The following is a 20442-nucleotide window of genomic DNA, read 5'->3' on the forward strand; positions in this document are numbered from 1 at the left end:
GTGAAATTACTTGCCCAGTGTCACACGGCAGACAAGCGGCAGAGCTGGGATTAGAACTCCTGACCTTCTGACTCCCAGGCCCGTCCAGGACTATGACATGCTGCTTCTGTTAAGTGCTTACTATGTGCCAGGCTCTGTACTAAGCGCTGGGGTGGATATAAGCAAATCAGGTTGGACACAGTCCCTGTCCTACATAGGGTTTACAGTCTTAATCCCCATTTTATACATGAGGGAACTGAGGCACAGAGGCGTTGTGACTTGCCCAAGATCATGCAGCAGACAAATGACAGAGCTGGAATTAGAACCCAGGTCCTTCTGTCTCCCAGGCCTGTCCTCTACCCATTATTAGGCCAAGCTTTAATATCTGTCTGTCCCTCAAGAAAGACAATAAGCACACAGTCTATACTATTTACTTATATAGTATAGTGTATATAATGTATATATATAAAATAGTATAGTATTTTATAGTATTACCAAACACTGGGGTGAATACAAGCAAATAGGTTTGGACACAGTCCCTTCTCAAGTGGGGCTCACAGTCTCAACCCCCACTTTACAGATGCGACAAATGAGACCCAGAGAAGTGAAGTGACTTGCCCTAGGTCACACAGCAGACAAGTGGCAGAACCAGGATTCCAAAGATTCCAAGGTCACCCAGCAATCCCATGTTACACATCAAAATTATTTAATATGGGCATCTACGGGGCCCCAGATCACAAGGCCTAGTAGAAAGAGTATGGACCTGGGAGTCAAGAGTACCTGGGTCCTATTCCAGGCTCTGCCACTTACTTGCTATGTGACCTTAGGCAAGTCACTTCACTTCTCTTCGCTTCAGGACCCTCTGCAAAAATGGGGTTTCGAAAACTGTTGTCCTTCCTACTTAGACTGTGAGCATCAAGTGGGGCCTGATTATCTCGTACCTTCCCCAGCACTTAGAACAGTGCTCGGCACAGAGTGTTTGACATATGCCCCAACTATTATGATGATGATGATGATATAGTCTGTGACAGAGGAATCAGATTTAGTGTTCTGGGGTAGTCTGTCTCAAGCAAAATATTTGCAGTATTCAATTGGATTTTTGATACCAGGAGAGACGGAGAACAAATGGTAATTGCATTCAGTCTTTAGTCATCCAGAAGCATGGAGAAGGCAGAATTAGTGAGCTCTGCGGTTTCTATTTGCCAGAGCAGAGACTGTGTCATTAGCTAAACTCCTCAAAGTGCCCCAGGCTGACCTCTTGCCTCATTCTGCTTCTGGCCTGGAAACGCCCTCCCTCCTCCTGTCTGACACGATGACTCTCGCCAGCCACTTTTAAAGCCTTACTGAAGGCCCATCTCCAACAGGCCTTCCCTAAGCCCTTCTTTCCTCTTCTCCCACTCCTTTTTCTAAGTTACAGTTTAATTTAAAGAGAAGAGAGGGATACAGACATTGATATAAACAAATAAATGACCAATATGGACAAAGTGGAGTAGGACTGGGTGGGGGAATGAATAAAGGGAGCAAGTCAGGGTGATGCAGATGGGAGTGGGAGAACAGGAAAGGGGGGCTTAGTCAGGGAAGGCCTCTTGGAGGAGATGGGCCTTCAATAAGGCTTTGAAGTGGGGAGAGTAGGGAGGGGGAGAAGACTCTAGTGCACAGATGATTGGTGAAGATAGAGCTGAGAGATCAGAGACAAATCAGGGAAGACTTCCTGGAGGGGTTATAGACTGTAAACTCTTTGAAGGCAGGGATTGTTTCTATCAACTTTACTGTATTGTGCTTTCCTAAATACTTAGTACAGTGCTCTGCGTACAATAAGTGCTCAACTGATTGCTAAATAGATGAGATTTAATCAACGAATGGTATTTATTGAGCACTTACTGTGCTCAATAGGCTTAATAGGGCTTTGAAGGTGGGGAGATATCTGATTGTATCTATCCTAGCCCTCAGTACAGTGCTTCACACATGGGAAGTTCTTAACAATACCCCAATTACTATTATTTTTAGGGCATTCCAGATAGAAGGGAGGGCATCAGCAAGAGAGGTCAATAATGAGAGAAGAGCATGCCTTGGTGACTAAAGATTATTGATTGGTAGTTGTGCTCTCAGTTTGGCATGGTTTGTCAGTGAATTAGTAGCGTTTACTGAGCACCTTCTGGGCACACTGCACTGTACTAACCATTGAGGAGGGCATAATAAAAAAAAACACAGTCCCCCACCTCAAGGAATTTACAATCTAGTGAGTCAGATTGAGGGCTAATAACTCAAATTCTTGCTCAAAGCTTCATGGGCCAGTCATTTATCCCATAATCTTTTCTCATGGTAATGGCCAATACATCAAATGGCTCAAGCAGAAGCTAAAGCCTCACCTGAGGTAACTTCAGAAAGTATGACCTGGATGCCAAGGTGCAAGAAAATCATGCCTTTCTTGCTTTTGAAACAGAAAGGAAGGCTAAACTGTGACCCTACTTTCGAACTTGAGGAAATGATTCTGGAATCGAAGCCTCTTCATAAAAAGAAGAAGCGACTTGCTAAAAACAAATCCAAAGATGGAACAAAAGAAAGTTGTACCCTGGTAAGTGCAAAGCCAACACTTGAAACACACGTGCATACGCACAAGCGCCTAATAAAGTGCTCTGCACACGGTAAGTGCTTAATAAATATGTTTGAATGAACGAGCACACATACAGAGCTCTCATCCGCCCCTCTGTTGCAGACACCACACCAAGAAGATTCCAAGGTTGAAAGAGAATTACATCAGAACTGAAGTAAATCTCTTTGATTCTTGGACAGATTGTAGACCGATGGGCCCCACTGTATTTTAGTTGAGGAGATTGAAAAACAGCAACAGAGGTGGAACACTGAAGGCAATCACCTTAAGATAGATTCACATCACTCTTTCCTCTGCCCATGATAATATCCAGTGATAGCAGCTTCCTCATCTCTTTCAGTGAATCAATCCATCAGAGGTACTTATTGAGTGCTTACTGTGTGCAGAGCACTGTAGTAAGTGCTTGGGAGGCTATAAAACAATAGAGTCGGTAGACACGTTCCCTGCCCTAATGGAGTTCACAATAATAATAATAATGATTATGATGATGGTATTTGTTAAGTGCTTACTACGTGCCACGCATTGTTCTAAGTGCTGGGGTAGATACAAGGTAATCAGGTTGTCCCATGTGGGGCTCACAGTCTTCACCCCCATTTTACAGATGAGGGAACCTAGGCCCAGAAAAGTTAAGTGACTTGCCTTGCCTCAGGTCACACAGTGGTCAAGCGGCAGAGTTGGGATTAAAACCCACGACCTCTGACTCCCAAGCGTGTGCACATTCCATGAAGCCACGCTGCTTTTCTCGTGAGTCGTTTACAATCCAATCCCTGTAGTTCATTCAAAGAAGCAAAGTCACGGAAGTAGCAGTTAGAGATGAGGAGAAGGAGGGAAGAGATGGGATAGGATGGAGGAGTGGGGGCTTGAAACTGGAGCCCTAGAGTTGCTCTGAGACATTTGGCTTTCAGATACAAAATCGCCACATGCCATTTGAGGACTGAATTTAAGTATGAGACAATAAATGAAACACATCCAGCGATAAATACAGTGTTTCAGATTCAGATAGATCCATCAAGCACAGGGATTTATTGGGTGACTGTGTGCAGAGCACTCTACTCACTACTTGGCAGAGTACAACAGAATAGGAAGACACAATCCTTACTCTCAAGAATCTTCCAGTAGGGCAACTTACATGGCCCTTACCTGAATAAATTTTATAACCAACAGAAGTTGACTTTACTATTTGCAGTCTGGGATTAATTAGTCAATCAACCGACTGTATTTATTGAGTGCTTACTGGGTGCAGAGCACTGTACTAAGTGCATGGAATGTACCATTTGGCAACAGATAGAGACAATCTCTGCCCAACAATGGGCTCACAGTCTAAAAGGGGGAGACAGAAAAACAAAACAAGTAGACAGGCATCAATGCCATCAAAATAGATAAATAGAATCATAGCTATATACACATTATTAATAAAATAGAATAATTAATAATATATATAAATATACACAAGTGCTGTGGGGAGGGGAAGGGGGTAGAGCAGAGGGAGGGAGTAGGGGGAATGGGGAGGGGAGGAGGAGCAGAGGGAAAGGGAAGGTTCAGTCTGGGAAGGCCTCAGATAGTTGGAATAATGTCCGCTTATTGCAGGATGACTTGAGCAAGGTGAAACATTTCAGGATTTAAAGCTAGGAGTCTATTCTCTGCCTCTAGACCGTAAACTCGATGTGGGCAGGAATGTGTCTGTTGTTATATTGTACTCTCCCAAGTGCTTAGTAAAGTGCTTTGCACACTGTAAATAAGGCTGAATGAATGAATGAATGTTCCTTAGGTTCTTTTGTTGCCTCAAGTAGCTTTAAAGGGTCATGTCCCCTATGACCCAGAAGGCCGTCGGAGTCACCAAATCACCCTTGATACCAGCTCCTCACCCTGCTTCAGCAATCAATCAATCACTCAATAGTATTTAATGAGTTTTGACTCTGTGCAGGGCACTGTACTGAATGCTTGGGAGAGTACAACATGATACAGTTCATAGACAGGATCCCTGCCCTCAAGTAGTTTACAGCCTAGGAGGATTTAGTCAAATCCATTAATTGTATTTACTGAGCATTAAATGTGTGCAGAGCACTGTGTATTTCACACTTGGGACAGTGCAGCATAACAGTACAGCAGAATAATAATAATAATGATATTTGTAAAGCACTATGTGCCAAGCACTTTCCTGCTCACAATGAACTTACAGTTTAAAGTGTTCATCATCTGTAAAGTATAATAATAATGGCATTTATTAAGCACTTCCTATGTGTTGAGCAGTGTTCTAAGTAACCCTAGATGATGATAATAATAGTAAGCATTTACTACATGCCAAGCACTGTTCTAAGTGCTAGGGTAGATACAAGTTAAGCAGGTTGGACCCAGTCCCTGTCCCACACGGGGCTCGTAGTCTTAATCCCCATTTGACAGATGAGGGAACCGAGGCCCAGAGAAGGGAAGTGTGAGCTCGTCGCGGACAGGGAATGTGTCAGTTTGTTGTTGTACTGTACTCTCCTAAATGCCTAGTACAGTGCTATGCACACAGTAAACACTCAATAAATATGACCGAATGAATGAATGAATGCCTGACCCTTCCAAGCACTTTACTCACCAATAGTCCTCTTCCCTTGTTGATTTCTGTGGACGATGATTTTCCACTGTTGATGATCAACCTATTCGTGCTGTTTTCAAAGAATGGACACCTGCAGCAGTGCTTGGAAACAGTGAGGAAAGAATTCATCATATTCAACAGAGAAAAGTAAGTATCTTTCTTAAAAGTCTGTTAAACATACATTGGTGAAAGAGTCACGCTTAAAATGTTCACAAGTCTTTGGGGTGATTTTGAAGTCCCAAACCCCAAATGATTCGTGAGTGTATCAGTAGGTGATAAAGCTCGCAAATGAAATATAGGGATGACGGAACCCGGATGGTGGCTGCGTTTGGTTTCCCAGAGGATCATCTGTTGCCTTTGTACTATTTTAGTCTCTGGAATCAAACACGAATCCTCCGGCAGAAGTCATGGCCGGACCTAGAGAAATGCCATCGGTGATTTTGAGCAGAAGCTTTTACAGTCCAGGGAGGGAATTTTTGGCTTCCCACCAGCCAATCAAAAGAAGAAGGAGTGCTGACCCACATAAAGTCTTAACCGAGGCTGTAGCCCAGCTCTATTGGAAAGTGTTCTTTTTGCAGTTCACCTCACAGACTCCCTCCAGCTCATCTTCCCAGTCTCACCAAACGACAATGATTCCTTCTGTGAGATGAGTGCATGAATGACTATTGAGCGTGAATAAGAGGTCATATCTCTCATTAAGCCATATCTAGGCTTAATGGAAATAAAGTAACCTCTTTTGCTATCTTCTAAAGTAGATCAATCGAACCCCGGACCCCAAACCACAGTCCGCTTGGATTGTGTCCAACCCGATATGCTTGCATTTATCCCAGTGCTTAGTACAGTGCCTGGCACGTAGTTAGCGCTTAACAAATGAGAAGCAGCATGGTCTAGTGGATACAGCCCAGGCTTGGGAGTAAGAAGGATCTGGGTTCTAATTCCAGCTCTTCCATTTGTCTGCTGTGTGATCTTGTGCAAGTCTCTTCACTTCTCTGCCTCAGTCACCTCATCTGTAAATTGGGGATTAAGACTGTGAGCCACGTGTGGGACAGGGACTGTGTCCAACTTGATTAGCTTGTATCTACCCAAGCACATAGAACGGGACTTGACACATAGTAGGTGCTTAACAAGTACCATTATTAGTATTATTATTATTATGAAAGATGGTATATGCTGAGCATTGGTTATGAGCCAAACACTGTGCTAAATGCTAAGGTAGATACAAAATAACCAGCCCTTATATATAATCCCTGCTCCACCTTGGTCTCACCCTACTCCCTTACCTCTCTGCTCTCCTACAACCCAGCCCGCATACTTCATGCCTCTGATGCCAACCTTTTCACTGTACTTCAGTCTCATCTATCATACAACCGACTTCTCACCCATGTCTTGCCTCTGGCCTGCAACACTCTCCCTCTTCATAGCTGACAGATGTTCAGTCTCCCCACATTCAAAGTCTTACTGAAGGCACATCTCCCAGAGGCCTTCCCTGACTAAGCCCTGTTTTCCCCTTTCCCTATTCGATTCTACCTCACCCTTGCACTAGGATTTGCTTCCTTTATTCACCCCTCCCTCAGCCCCTCAGCCCTTATGTACATATCCATAATTTACTTATTTATATGAACTGGAAAAGAAGCGTGGCCTGGCCTCGTGGAAATAGTACCGGACCTGGAGTTAGAGGACCTGGGTTTTAATCCCAAGTCTGCCACGTGTCTGCTTTGTGACCTTGGGTAAGTCACTTAACTTGTCTGTTACCTCATCTGTAAAATGGGGTTTGAAGCTATAAGCACCCAAATGGGACCTGGACTGTGTCCAACCTGATGATCTGGAATCTATCCCAGCCCCTGACACAGAGTATGTGATTGTTAAGACCGTGATGTCTGCCTCCCTCTCTAGGCAGTAAGCTCTTTATGGGCAGGGAACATTTCTAACAGCTCTCTAATTCATTCAGTTCATTCATTCAGTAGTATTTATTGAGCGCTTACTATGTGCAGAGCACTGCATTAAGCACTTGGAATGTACAATTTGGCAACAGAATACCGTCCTTGCCCACGTGCCTAGTACAGTGCTCCAATTCAGTAATATTGTACTCTCCCAAGTGTACAGTGCTCTGCACACAGGAGGCACTCAACAAATATGATTTTTGGAGTGATTTAACCACATTTTACAGATGAGGAAACTGAGAAACTGAGCATTCATTCAATCAATCATATTTATTGAGCGTTTACTGTGTGCAGAGCACTGTACTAAGAGCTTGGAAAGTACAATTCGGGCAACAAATTGAGCATTTTAAGTGACTTGCCAAAATCACAAAGTGATGAAAGCAGGACTACAATACCAGTCTCCTAATTTCCAGTCCTGGAGTCTTTCTTGTAAGCCATGGCCTTGTGGATGAAGCCATGGTTCCAACTCTTGTGACTAGAATTGTACTGAGGCAAGATCTTTTTGTTCCGCACATTTGCTTTCCCAGACCCCCACGTATGGACTTGTTTCAAATAGGTACAGAGTCCCAAACGTTTCTTGTTTTTTCAGTAAACTGTGGTCAGCCATAGTCCAGCCTCAGGGCATGGCCATCATTATGCGATCCCTTCTACTTAACAGGCCTGAAACATTTTAAAAGAATTATGTTATTACTATTATTTATTGCTATTATTTATTTATGGTATTTGTTAAGTGACTACATGCCAGACACTGTTCTAGGCACTGGGGTAGTTACAAGGTAATCAGGTCGGACACAGTCCATGTCACGCATGGGGCTCACAATCTTAATCTGGGAAGCAGCGTGGCTCAGTGGAAAGAGTCTGGGCTTTGGAATCAGAGGTCATGAGTTCGATTCCCGGCTCTGCTGTGTCAGCTGTGTGACTGTGGGCAAGTCACTTAACTTCTCTGTGCCTCAGTTACCTCCTCTGTAAAATGGGGATTAACTGTGAGCCTCACGTGGGACAACCTGATTACCCTGTATCTACCCTAGCACTTAGAACAGTGCTCGGCACATAGTAAGCGCTTAACAAATACCAACATTATTATTATTAATCACCATTTTACATTCATTCGATTCATTCATTCAATTCATTCAGTCGTATTTAAGGGAACTGAGGCATAGAGAAATGAAGTGACTTGCTGAGGGTCACGCAGCATACAAGTGGCAGAGCCGGGATTAGAACCCAGGTCCTTCTGACTCCCAGGCCCTGGCTCTATCCATTAGGCTCTATCCCAAATTGTAGAACCTGACTGCTTCAGACAGCACCAATGAATCCAGCGAGACTCACAGGGAGATGTAGTGTGGCCCAGGGGAAAGAGTGCAGGCCTCGTAGTCAGAAGACTTGATTAATAATGTTGGTATTTGTTAAACACTTACTATGTGCCGAGCACTGTTCTAAGCACTGGGGTAGACATAGGGGAATCAGGTTGTCCCACGTGGGGCTCACAGTCTTAATCCCCATTTTACAGATGAGGGAACTGAGGCACAGAGAAGTGAAGTGACTTGCCCACAGTCACACAGCCAACAAGTGGCAGAGCTCTTTCCACTCTACTGTACTAAGCACTTGGGAGAGGACAATAGAGTAAGTAGGCCCAATAGCTGCCTTTTACAATCTAGTGGGGAAGATAGGCATTAAAAAAAATTATAGATCAGAGGAAATAACAAGACTTTCAAGATATATAAAGCAGCATGGTTTAGTGGAAAGAGCACAGGTTTAAGATTCAGAAGACCTGGATTCTAATCCCTGCTCTGATGCTTGTCTGCTGTGTGACTTTGGGAAAGTTACTTAAATTCTCTGTGCCTCAGTTACCTCATCTGTAAAATGAGAATTATGACTGTGAGGCTTAGGTGGGACAGCAACTGTGTCCAACCTGATTATCTTGTAACTACCCCAGCATTTAGTACAGTGTCTGGCACATTCATTCATTCAGTCAGTCATATTTATTGAGCACTTACTGCGTGCAGAGCACAGTATTAAGCGCTTGGAAAGTACAATAGGGGAACAGAGGCGATCCCTACCAAACATCGGGCTCACAGTCTAGAATAGTAAGTGCTTAACAAGCACAATTTTTAAAAAATGTATTAGAATGCTGTAGTGATGGGCTGGGCTGAGTACCTAAGTGCTTAAGAGGGAGAGGAATCAAGTGTGGATGAGGGAGGGAACATAGATTTGGGGGATGAGAGGTTAGTCAAGGAAGTCTTCCTGGAGGAGATATGATTTTAGTAGGGCTTTGGAAATGGGGAGATGATATGTCACAAATGAAGGAGGAGGGAGTTTGGGAATGTCACTGTTTGTTGTTCTATTGTACTTTCCCAAGTGCTTAGTACAGTGTTCTGCACCCAATAAGCACTTAGTAAATAGTAATAATAATAATGATAATAATATTGGTATTTGTTAAGCGCTTACTATGTGCAGAGCACTGTTCTAAGCGCTGGGGTAGATACTGGGTAATCGGGTTGTCCCATGTATAAGGCTCACAGTTAATCCCCATTTTACAGATGAGGTAACTGAGGCACAGAGAAGTTAATAATAATAATAATAATAATGTTGGTATTTGTTAAGCGCTTACTATGTGCCGAGCACTGTTCTAAGCACTGGGGGAGATACAGGGTAATTGGGTTGTCCCATGTATAAGGCTCACAGTTAATCCCCATTTTACAGATGAGGGAACTGAGGCACAGAGAAGTTAAGTGACTTGCCCACAGTCACACAGCTGACAAGTGGCAGAGCTGGGAATTGAACCCATGACCTCTGACTCCGAAGCCCAGGTTCTTTCCACTGAGCCACGCTGCTTCCCTAATGATAATAATGTTGGTATTTGTTAAGCGCTCACTATGTGCCAAGCACTGGTCTAAGTGCTGGGGGAGAGTCAAGGTCATCAGGTTGTCCCATATGGGGTTCACAGTCCTAATCCTCCTTTTACAGATGAGGTAACGGAAGCCCAGAGAAGTTAAGTGACTTGCCCGAAGTCACACAGCTAAGTGGCGAAGCCAGGATTAGAACCCACTACCTCTGACTCCCAAGCCCGTGCTCTTTCCACTAAGCCATGCTGCTTCTCATAAATACAATTGAATGAATGAAATGTTCCAGACAAGAGGGAGGAGGGAGCAAAGAGTTTAAGGTGAGAGAGAAAAGATTGAGATATGGTTAAGTATTGAGCAATCTGCTTGTCCTGGGTTGTAGTGAGAGAGAAGTAGGGAACAGAGGAAGGACAGAGCTGACTTTGTTAGCTCCTTGTGGGCCGGGAAAGTGTTTCTTCTCTATTCTGTTCTTCCCAACCATCTAGTCCAGTGCCCTGCACTCAATAAATACTAACTCTCCTCCTGCCAAGTAGTACTTCGAGGAAATAATAGTAATAATAATAGTATGTGACACTTGTTAAGCACTTACTATGTGCCAGGCACTGTACTAAGTGCTGGGGTAGATACAGTGTGATCGAGTGGGGCAGCGTGGCTCAGTGGAAAGAGCCTGGGCTTCGGAGTCAGAGGTCATGAGTTTGACTCCCGGCTCTGCCACTTGTCAGCTGTGTGACTGTGGACAAGTCACTTCACTTCTCTGTGCCTCAGTTCCCTCATCTGTAAAATGGGGATTAACTGTGAGCCTCACGTGGGACAACCTGATTACCCTATATCTACCCCAGCGCTTAGAACAGTGCTCTGCACATAATAAGCACTTAAATACCATTATTGTTATTATTATTATATACTCCCTGTCCCACATAGGGCTCACAGTCTCAATCCCCATTTTACAAATGAGGTAGCTGATACACAGAGAAGTCAAGTGATTTGCCCAAGATCACATAGCAGACAAATGGGACAGCAGGGTTTAGAACCCAAGTCTTTCTGACTCCCAGGCCCGGGCTCTTTCGACTAGGCCATGCTTCTTCTTTATCAGCTACCTCGCACCTGAAAATTTTAACCACAGACCATGTTCAAAAAGCTTCCTAAATGAGGATATTCTGGAGCCCTAACTGGCAAAGGAGGCTGGAGCATTCCGAAACAGCCCTCTCTTCCCCACCTCTGTTGTATCCTTCTGCTGAAGTGTTAGAATTTGGGTCAGACCTACTGGGAGAGGGAGACAAAGTGGAGAAGTCTGCAACAAAAATCAACCAATGATACCACCAAAATTGGCGACCCTATTTTAAATGGTGAAAATTGCCTGAAAATTGGAGATCTAGTCTGTGTGGACAGTGGAAATCACATCCCCAAACCCTGGTCCTCATCCTTTTATACAACAGGAGCTGGTTGCTGGGAAATTCTCCAAAGAAACCATGGCCCTGTGTAAGATTCAGTTGCAATTCTTTTCGGTGAGATTAAAGGCATTTGGCTGGAGCTCAACACAATGGAATTCTATCCTATTATCCATCAATCAGCGGTATCTGTTCAATTCATTCATTCGATCATATTCATTGAGCACTTTCTGTGTGCAAAGCACTTATACTGAGCGCTTTGGAGAGTAGACTATAACAGTAAATAGGAACGTTCACTGCCCATAATGAGCTTAATGCTTGCAGAGCAAAGGTCTGAGTGCTTCAGTAAATCAATCAGCAGTACTGTTGAACACGTACTGTGTGTGCAGAGCACTGTACTGAGCACTTGGGAATGAACAACCCCATAGAGTTGGTAATAACAATAATAATTATGGTATTAAGAGTTTACTGTGTGCCAAACACTGTTACAAGTGCTGGGCTTAGAGACAAGTCAATCAATCAGACACAGTCCCCGTCCCCCTTGGGACTCACAGTTTCAAGTATTGAATCCCCATTTTACAGATGAGGTAACTGAGGCCCAGAGAAGTGAAGTGACTTGCCCAGGGTCACACAACAGACAAGTGGTGGAGCAGAGATTAGAACCCAGATCCTCTGACTCCCAGGTCCATGCTCTTTCCACTAGGCCATGCTGCATCTCAAGGAGCTTACAGCTTGTAACTTTCCCTTCTAAGTAGGTGCAGACCGTCCTTGTACTGTAGCCTTTAGAACAGCCGTAAAACCCTCTTTTTCTGGGTAAAATTGCATTTGATCCTCTTTGCTATCAGGAGTCTCTCTAAGAATCTCAGAAACTGAATGGCGCAGTGGATAGAGCAGGGCTTGGGAGTAAGAAGGTCATGGGTTCTAATCCTATCTTTGTCACATGTTTGCTGTGTGACCTTGGGCAAATCATTTTACTTCTCTGTGCCTCAGTTACCTCATTTGTAAAATGGGGTTTGAGACTGTGAGCCCCACGTGGGACAGGGACTGTGTCCCACACAATTTGCTTGTATCCACCCCAGAGCTTAGTAGAGTGCTTGGCACAAAGTAAGCACTTAAAAAATACCTTTTTTTTTTTTAGACCTTTTGTAGAGTGTCTTCCTATCACTCCTTTCATCTATGTTACCTGTCACCTTTTCCTCTCCCCAGTGAAATGAGATTTTATGAATTGCCTAATTCCTCCAAAGCAATGAGGTAGTTTAGGATTTTCGAATTATAGGAGGTTTTATGGGAGTTTGGGACCCAAGAATAGATTTAGCAATCTGTCACAGCTCCCAACCAAGTGCATTAAAGGCCTGGGTCCTGTCATCTGTGACTGCAGGCAAATCTCCAGTGAGGTTTGCCTCGCAAAGTTCTCACACAGATGGTGGGGTGGTGAGGAAATTCAGCTACCTAACCTCGGAGCTGCTCCTTCATTTCTGCAGATGTCTGGCTTGGATTCATCCCAACCGAATCATTAAAGCCAAATGAGTTGAAGTCAAACAGAGATGGAAGCAAGAAGCACTTGTTTTTCTTTAATGGTATTTGTTAAGCGCTTACCATGTGCCCTGCACAGTTCTAAGCACTGGAGTAGATATAAATAATCAGGTTGTCCCACAGTATTAATCCCCGTTTTCCAGATGAGGTAACTGAGGCACAGGGAAGTGAAGTGACTTGCCAAAGGTCACACAGTAGACAAGTGGCAGAGGTGGGATTAGAACCCACATCCTCTGACTCCCAAGCCAGTGCTTTTGCCACTAGGCTATGCTTCTTCTCTAAACAGTTATTATCTGTCAAGCAGTGTTCTAAGCACTGGGGAAGATATACATTGATCAGATCAGACGCAATTACTGCCCAAAATGTTTTTCACAGTTTAAGTAGGAGAGAGAATCAATATTGAATCCCCATTTTATTCATTCAATTCATTCAATAGTATTTATTGAGCTCTTACTATGTGCAGAGCACTGTACTAAGCGCTTGGAATGTACAAATCCTCATTTACAGATGAGGAAACTGAGGCGCAGAGAAGGTCATGCAGGAGGCAAGTGTAGAGCTGGGATTATAAACCTGGTCTTCTGATTCCCTGCCTTGTATTCTTTCCACTAGGCCATGTCACTTCTCATCATCACTATGGCTAATTCTATTTCTTAGAGAAGCAGCATAACTCGGTGGAAAGAACCCGGGCTTGGAATACAGGGTAATCAGGTTGTCCCACGTGAGGCTCACAGTTAATCCCCATTTGACAGTTGAGGGAACTGAGGCATAGAGAAGTTAAGTGACTTGCCCAAAATCACACAGCTGACAAGCGGCAGAGTCGGGATTTGAACCCATGACCTCTGACTCTCCATCCCGTGCTCTTTCCACTGAGCCACGCTGCTTCTCTAGGTACTTGGAGAGTAGAAGAGGACCCAGAATTGAAACTTCACACAGTTAGGGAGTGAGAAGCAGAGGAGGAGCCCATGAGGGATACTGAGAATGAACAGCCAGAGTACAGCCAGAAGAGGACAGGGTCATTGAAGACGAGGTTGGATAATGTTTCATTCATTTATTCATTCAATCGTACTTATTGAATGCTCACTATGTGCAGAGGACTGTACTAAGTGCTTGGAATGTACAATTCAGCAATAGATACAAACAGTCCATGCCCAACAACGGGCTCACAGTCTCAACGGGGGAGACAGACAACAAAACAAAACAAGAAGTCAGGCTTCAATACCATCAAGATAAATAGAATCATAGATGTCTAAACATCATTAACAAAATAAGTAGAGTAATAAATAATGTATATAAATATGCACAAGTGCTGTTTCCAGCAGAAGGGGGTCGTCCATGGTGTAGAAGGCAGCTTAGTGGCCATGGAGGATTTGGATGGAGTAGAGCCCATCAGATTTCTTTCAATCAATCAGTTATATTTATTGAGTGCTTACTGTGTGCAGAACACCGTACTAAATTCTTGGCAGAGTACAACGTAACAATATAATAGACACATTCCATGCCTACAACAAGCTTACACTCTAGAAGGAGAGACAGACATAAATATAAATAAGTAAATTACAGATATGTACATAAATGCTGAGAGATTTAGGGTGAGGTGAATAAATTTTGCGAAACCAAATGTAAGAGTGACACAGAAGGGAGTGGCAGAAGAGAAAATGAGGGCTTAGTCAGGGAAGGTCTCTTGGAGAAGATGGGCCTTCAATAAGGTTTTGAAGGTGGGGAGAGTAATTGTCTGTTGGATATGAAGAGGGAGGTCGTTCCTGGCTGCAGGTAGGAAGTGGCAAGAGGTCGGTGAGATCAAGATAGAGTGTAGGCTGGCATACAGGAGCAAAGTGTGCGGGCTGGGTTGTAGTAGGTGAGTAGTGAGGTGAGGTAGGAGGGGGCAAGGTGATTGAGAACTTTTAAGCCAGTGGTGATAAGTTTCTCTCTGATGCAGAAGTGGATGGGCAACCACTGAAGGTTCTTGAGGAGTGGGGAAATGTGGCCTGATGCTTTCGTAGAAAAATGATCCAGGCAGCAGACTGAAGTATGGACTGGTATGGAGAGAGACAAGAGGCAGGGAGGTCAGCAAGAAGGCTGATATAGTAATCCAGTCGGGATAGGAGAAGTGGATGGATTAGCACGGTAGCAGTTTGGATGGAGAGGAAGGGGCGGATTTTAGTGACTTTATGAAGGTGGAATCAACAGGATTTAATGATGCATTGAATATGTGGGTTGGATGAAACAGAGAGGTCAAAGAAAATGCCAAGGTTATGGGCTCGTGAGGCAGGAAGGTGCTGTCTACGGTGATGGGAAAGACACAGGGTGGACAGGGCTTGGATGGGAAAATAAGGAATTCTGGCATGATTCGGCAAGGAGGAGATCATCAGTGATCTTAAAGAGGGCAAATGTCAGATTAGAGGGGTCACATCCTATCCGTTACCAAGACCTGCCGGTTTCACCTCTACAATATCGCCAAGATCCGCCCTTTCCTCTCCACCCTAACGGCTACCTAATTGTTACAGGCTCTCGTTATATCCCGGCTAGACTACTGTGTCAGCCTTCTCTCTGACCTCCCTTCCTCCTCTCTCGCTCTGCTCCAGTCTATTCTTCACTCCGCTGCCCGGCTCATCTTCCCACAGAAACGATCTGGGCATGTCACTCCCTTTCTTAAACAACTCCAGTGGTTGCCTATCAACCTCCGCTCCAAACAAAAACTCCTCATTCTAAGCTTCGAGGCTCTCCGTCACCTCGCCCCTTCCTACCTCTCCTCCCTTCTCTCTTTCTACCACCCACCCCGCACGCTCCGCTCCTCCGCCGCCCACCTCCTCACCGTCCCTCGGTCTCGCCCGTCCCGCCGTCGACCCCGGGTCACGTCCTCCCGCGGTCCTGGAACGCCCTCCCTCCTCACCTCCGCCAAACTGATTCTCTTCCCCTCTTCAAAACCCTACTTAAAACTCACCTCCTCCAAGAGGCCTTCCCAGACTGAGCTCCTCTTCTCCCTCTACTCCCTCTGCCACCCCCCCTTCACCTCTCCGCAGCTAAACCCTCTTTTTCTCCCTTTCCCTCCGCTCCTCCACCTCTCCCTTCCCATCCCCACAGCACCGTACTCGTCCGCTCAACTGTATATATTTTCATTACCCTATTTATTTTGTTAATGAATTGTACATCACCTCGATTCTATTTAGTCGCCATCGGTTTTTACGAGATGTTCTTCCCCTCGACTCTATTTATCGCCATCGTTCTCGTCTGTCCGTCTCCCCCGATTAGACCGTGAGCCCGTCAAACGGCAGGGACTGTCTCTATCTGTTGCCGACTTGTTCATCCCAAGCGCTTAGTACAGTGCTCTGCACATAGTAAGTGCTCAATAAATACTATTGAATGAATGAATGAATGAATGAACTGAAGAATTGGAGGCAGCGGGTATAGGCAACTCACTCAAAGAGTTTGGAGAGGAACGGTAAACGGGAGATGGGGTATAACAGGAAGAAGCCAGGAGGTATGGAGAACCTTGTATTTTTAGGATAGGGGAGACATGGGCGTGTTTGAAAACACTGAGGAAGGCGCGTGGCTCAGTGGAAAGAGCCTGGGCTTCGGACTCAGAGGTCATGAGTTCGACTCCCGGCTCTGCCACTTGTCAGCTGTGTGACTGTGGGCAAGTCACTTAACTTCTCTGTGCCTCAGTTCCCTCATCTGTAAAATAGGGATTAAAAGTGTGTGAGCCCCACGTGGGACAACCTGATTACCCTGTATCTCCCCCAGCGCTTAGAACAGTGTTCGGCACCTAGTAAGCGCTTAACAAATACCAACATTATTAACCCTTGCCAATTGAATGATTGAAAATTCATTCATTCATTCATTCACTAGTATTTATTGAGCGCTTACTATGTGCAGAACACTGTACTAAGCGCTTGGAATGTACAAATCGGTAACAGATACAGACAGTCCCTGCCCTTTGACGGGCTTACAGTCTATTCGGGGGGGACGAACAGACAAGAACAATGGCAATAAATAAAATCGAGGGGAAGAACATCTCATTAAAGCAATAGCAAATAAATAGAATCAGGGTGATGTACATCTCATTAACAAAATAAATAGGTTAATGAAGATATATAGAGTTGAACGGACGAGTGCAGTGCTGAGGGGTGGGGAAGGGAGAGGGGGAGGAGCAGAGGGAAAGGGGGGGAAAGAGGGTTTAGCTGTGGAGAGGTGAAGGGGGGTAGAGGGAGCAGAGGGAAAAGGGGAGCTAAGTCAGTGAGAGAAGGAGGAGGAGGAAATTGCTTGAGTAATGTGTGAAGGGAGGGGTTTGGAGGTTTAGGTGGAGAGGGGATTTGGGGAGGAAAGCAGGGAGTTCTCTAGAGATACAACTGGGAAATATGGGAGAGTCGAAGAGAGGGTAGGTGGAGGGTGAGACTTGAGAGGAGCAGAGGAGATTTTAGGGAGGTCGCACCTGACGTTTCCATTTTATCAGTGAAATGCCTGGCCATATCATTAGGGGCAAGCGATAGGGGACCTGGGAGACAGAGGATTTGAGAAGGAAGTTGGAAATCTGAACTAGGTGTTGTGGGCATTGGACATCGTAGTCAATAAAGATGGAGAAATATTGTCACCCCAGCGATTGTCCTAAAATCCCAAATCTAAGACTGAAGCTAATAAGACACCTTGAAAAGATCTATAAATTCAGATCAAGTTAAAGACAATTCTCGATCAGCTATGATACTTACTCTATAGAGATGTGGAGAGAACACTAATAAGGAAGAAGGCAGCTAATTTATTCTGACAAAGACTCAGCTAATTATTTTCTTCGAATCACAAAACTCTCATGAAATATAGTTAGTGCAGTTAGCGCTAAGTGCCTTTTTCCATTTCCCAGAAGTCATCTGTTTCTGAATAAACCTTGAGCAACAAATCAGATGTAAAATACACTTTGGAAGATTAAAATGGGCAAAGGCCAAGTTAACCTTTTTTTATGGCATTTGTTAAGTGCTTATCATGTGCCAGGCACAGTACTGAGTGCTAGGGTAGATAGAAGCTTATCAAGTTGGAAACAGATCCTGCCTCACATGGGTCACACAAGTCTCAAACCCCATTATGCAGATGAAGTAACTGAAACACAGAGAAGTCAAGTGGCTTTCCCAAAGTCACACAGCAGACAAGTGTTGGAGCCAAGATTAGAACGCAGGTCCTTCTGACTCCAAGACCTAGACTCTTTCCACTAGGCTGTGCCGCTTCTCTAACACACTAAATATGCTAACACTTTGGAGCCACCCTTTAAATCTGTCCTGAATTCTCATTCTCAGCCACACTTTTTCTTACCATCCTTTCCCTGAACTGCCAGTTCAGCTCTTTACAGTTGGTGAAAGCCTGCAGTGTTTTCACTTCAGTACCTGGAAAATTAAATTAAATACCTAAATTAAATACCTACCAGCAGAAATTCAGCACTCCATCTCTGCTGTGCTTACAAGACAAGCAGACACCCCAAACATAATTTTCACTAGAGAAGCAATGTGGCTTAGGGGAAAGCTCACAGGCTTGGGAGTCAGAGGTTATGGGTTCTAATCCAGTCTCCTCCACTTGTCAGCTGTGTGACTTCGGGCAAGTGACTTAACTTCTCTGTGCCTCATTGACCTAATCTGTAAAATGGGGATTAAGACTGTGAGCCCCACGTGGGACAACCTGATCGCCTTGTACCTACCCGGGCTTTTAGAACAGTGCTTGGAACATAGTAAGCACTTAACAAATACCATCCTCATTATTATTACTATTACCAGCCTTTAGTCCCAAGGTCCAGTAAATTCTACTCTACCATTAACTCCCCATGCCCAGAAAAAAAAACACAGAACACCTGTTTTCAAATCATAGCCCATCTTGACAAGAGAAGCAGTGTGGCTTAGGGGATAGAACACTGTCCTGGGAGTCAGAAGGACCTGGATTCTCATCCCAGCTCCATCATATGTCTGCTGTATGATCTTGGGAAAGCCACTTAACACTTCTGGGCCTCAGTTACCTCATTTATAAAATGGGGACTAAAAACATGATCCCCACGTGGAACTGGGACAGTGTCCAACCTGATTAACATGCATCTACCACTGCAGTTAGAACAGTGATTGGCACATAGTAAGTGCTTAACAAGTACCATTATTATTATATCATAGTTTGGTCCTGGGTAAAGAGAAAATGATCACACTCTGGATTTCCAGAAAGTTCTAAGGATTTCAAGGATTCGGTAAGTGTAGTAATATCTAGGCTGCAAGCATTTTCTCCTGCAAAATGTTGCTTAGGCCATTATTTATTTTATGGTATTTGTTAAGTGCTTACTATGTATCAAACACTGTTCTAAGTGCTGCCCTGTACTGTATGGGGCTCACAGTCTAAGCAGTAAGGAGAACCGAAGAACTGAGGCAAAGAGAAGGTAAGTGACTTGCCCAAGGTCACACATTCGGCAATTGGTAGATCTGGGATTAGAACTCAGGTCTTCTGACTTCCAGGCCCGTGCTCTTTCTACTAAGCCATGCTGCTTCCCTTTTGCTTACAGAGCAAAATGGATTAGATTTTGGCTAATGGAACCTTTTAAGGGGGCAGATGAGAAGCAGCATGATGTAGCGGATAGAGCACGGGCCTGGGGATCACAAGGTCATGGGTTCTAATCCTGGCTCTGCCATCTGTCTCCTGAGTGGCCTTAGGCGATCCACTTCACTTCTCTGGGCCTCAGTTACTTCATCTGGAAAATGGGAACAGGGATTGTGTCCCACCTGACTTGCTTATATCCACCCTGGTGCTTAGTAGAGTGCCTGGCACATAAGAAGAGTTAAACAAGTACCATCATTATTATCATTATTATTATTTTCATTAAGCACCGGATACAAGTTAATCGATTTGGATACAATCTCTGTGTCACATAATAATAATAATAATAATAATTGTGGTATTTGTTAAGCACTTACTATGTGCCAAGCACCGTTCTAAATGCTGGGGTAGATACAAGCTAATCAAGTTGTCCCACATGGAGCTCACAGTCTTAATCCACATTTTACAGAAGAGGTAAATGAGGCCCAGAGAAATTAAGTGACTTGCCCAAGGTCAAACAGCAGGCAAGTGGTGGAGCCGGGATTAGAACCCACAACCTCTGTCTCCCAAGCCCGTGCTCTTTCCACTAAACCACACCGTCTCACAGTCGTAATCCCCATTTTACAGCTGAGTCCCACAGAAGCGGAGGGACTCACCCAAGGTCACACAGCGGACAAATGGCAGAGTCGGTACTGGAACCAGGTCCTCTGACTCCCAGATCCCTGCTCTATCCATTAGGCCATTCTGCTTCTCCACTATCACAGAATGGCCATAACCCAGTAGGTGGTTGTGTAGGGAGATGCTCAAGTTAGCCAGCTCTTTTTTAGGATTCCTCTCCTTCTCTAGACTGTCAAGTTCTTGTGGGCAGAGACTGTGTCTGCCATTTTATTGTACTATACTTTCCAAAATGTTCAGTACAGTCTTCTCCCCACAGTAAGTACTCAGTCAGTCGCTTTAATTGACGGATTGATTCCCACTGGATTTGACTTTGGGACTTGGCCAAAGCTCTAGTAAGGAAGAAGAG

At 44.5% G+C, this 20442-nt stretch overlaps 1 protein-coding gene across 3 annotated transcripts in view; it reads left to right on the top strand.

Moving 5' to 3' along the window:
* Positions 1-20442, top strand: part of STK32B (serine/threonine kinase 32B) — a 377989-nt gene that overhangs the window by 351643 nt on the left and 5904 nt on the right. For all 3 annotated transcript variants that reach the window (XM_029062114.1, XM_029062115.1, XM_029062118.2), the window contains 2 exons: positions 2423-2554; positions 5254-5318. In XM_029062114.1, coding sequence (XP_028917947.1) covers positions 2423-2554; positions 5254-5318 — 197 coding nt within the window. The remainder of the gene's footprint in view (positions 1-2422; positions 2555-5253; positions 5319-20442) is intronic.

Source organism: Ornithorhynchus anatinus, chromosome 4, assembly GCF_004115215.2.
Source record: "Ornithorhynchus anatinus isolate Pmale09 chromosome 4, mOrnAna1.pri.v4, whole genome shotgun sequence".
In the NCBI taxonomy this organism is placed as follows: Eukaryota; Metazoa; Chordata; class Mammalia; order Monotremata; family Ornithorhynchidae; genus Ornithorhynchus; species Ornithorhynchus anatinus.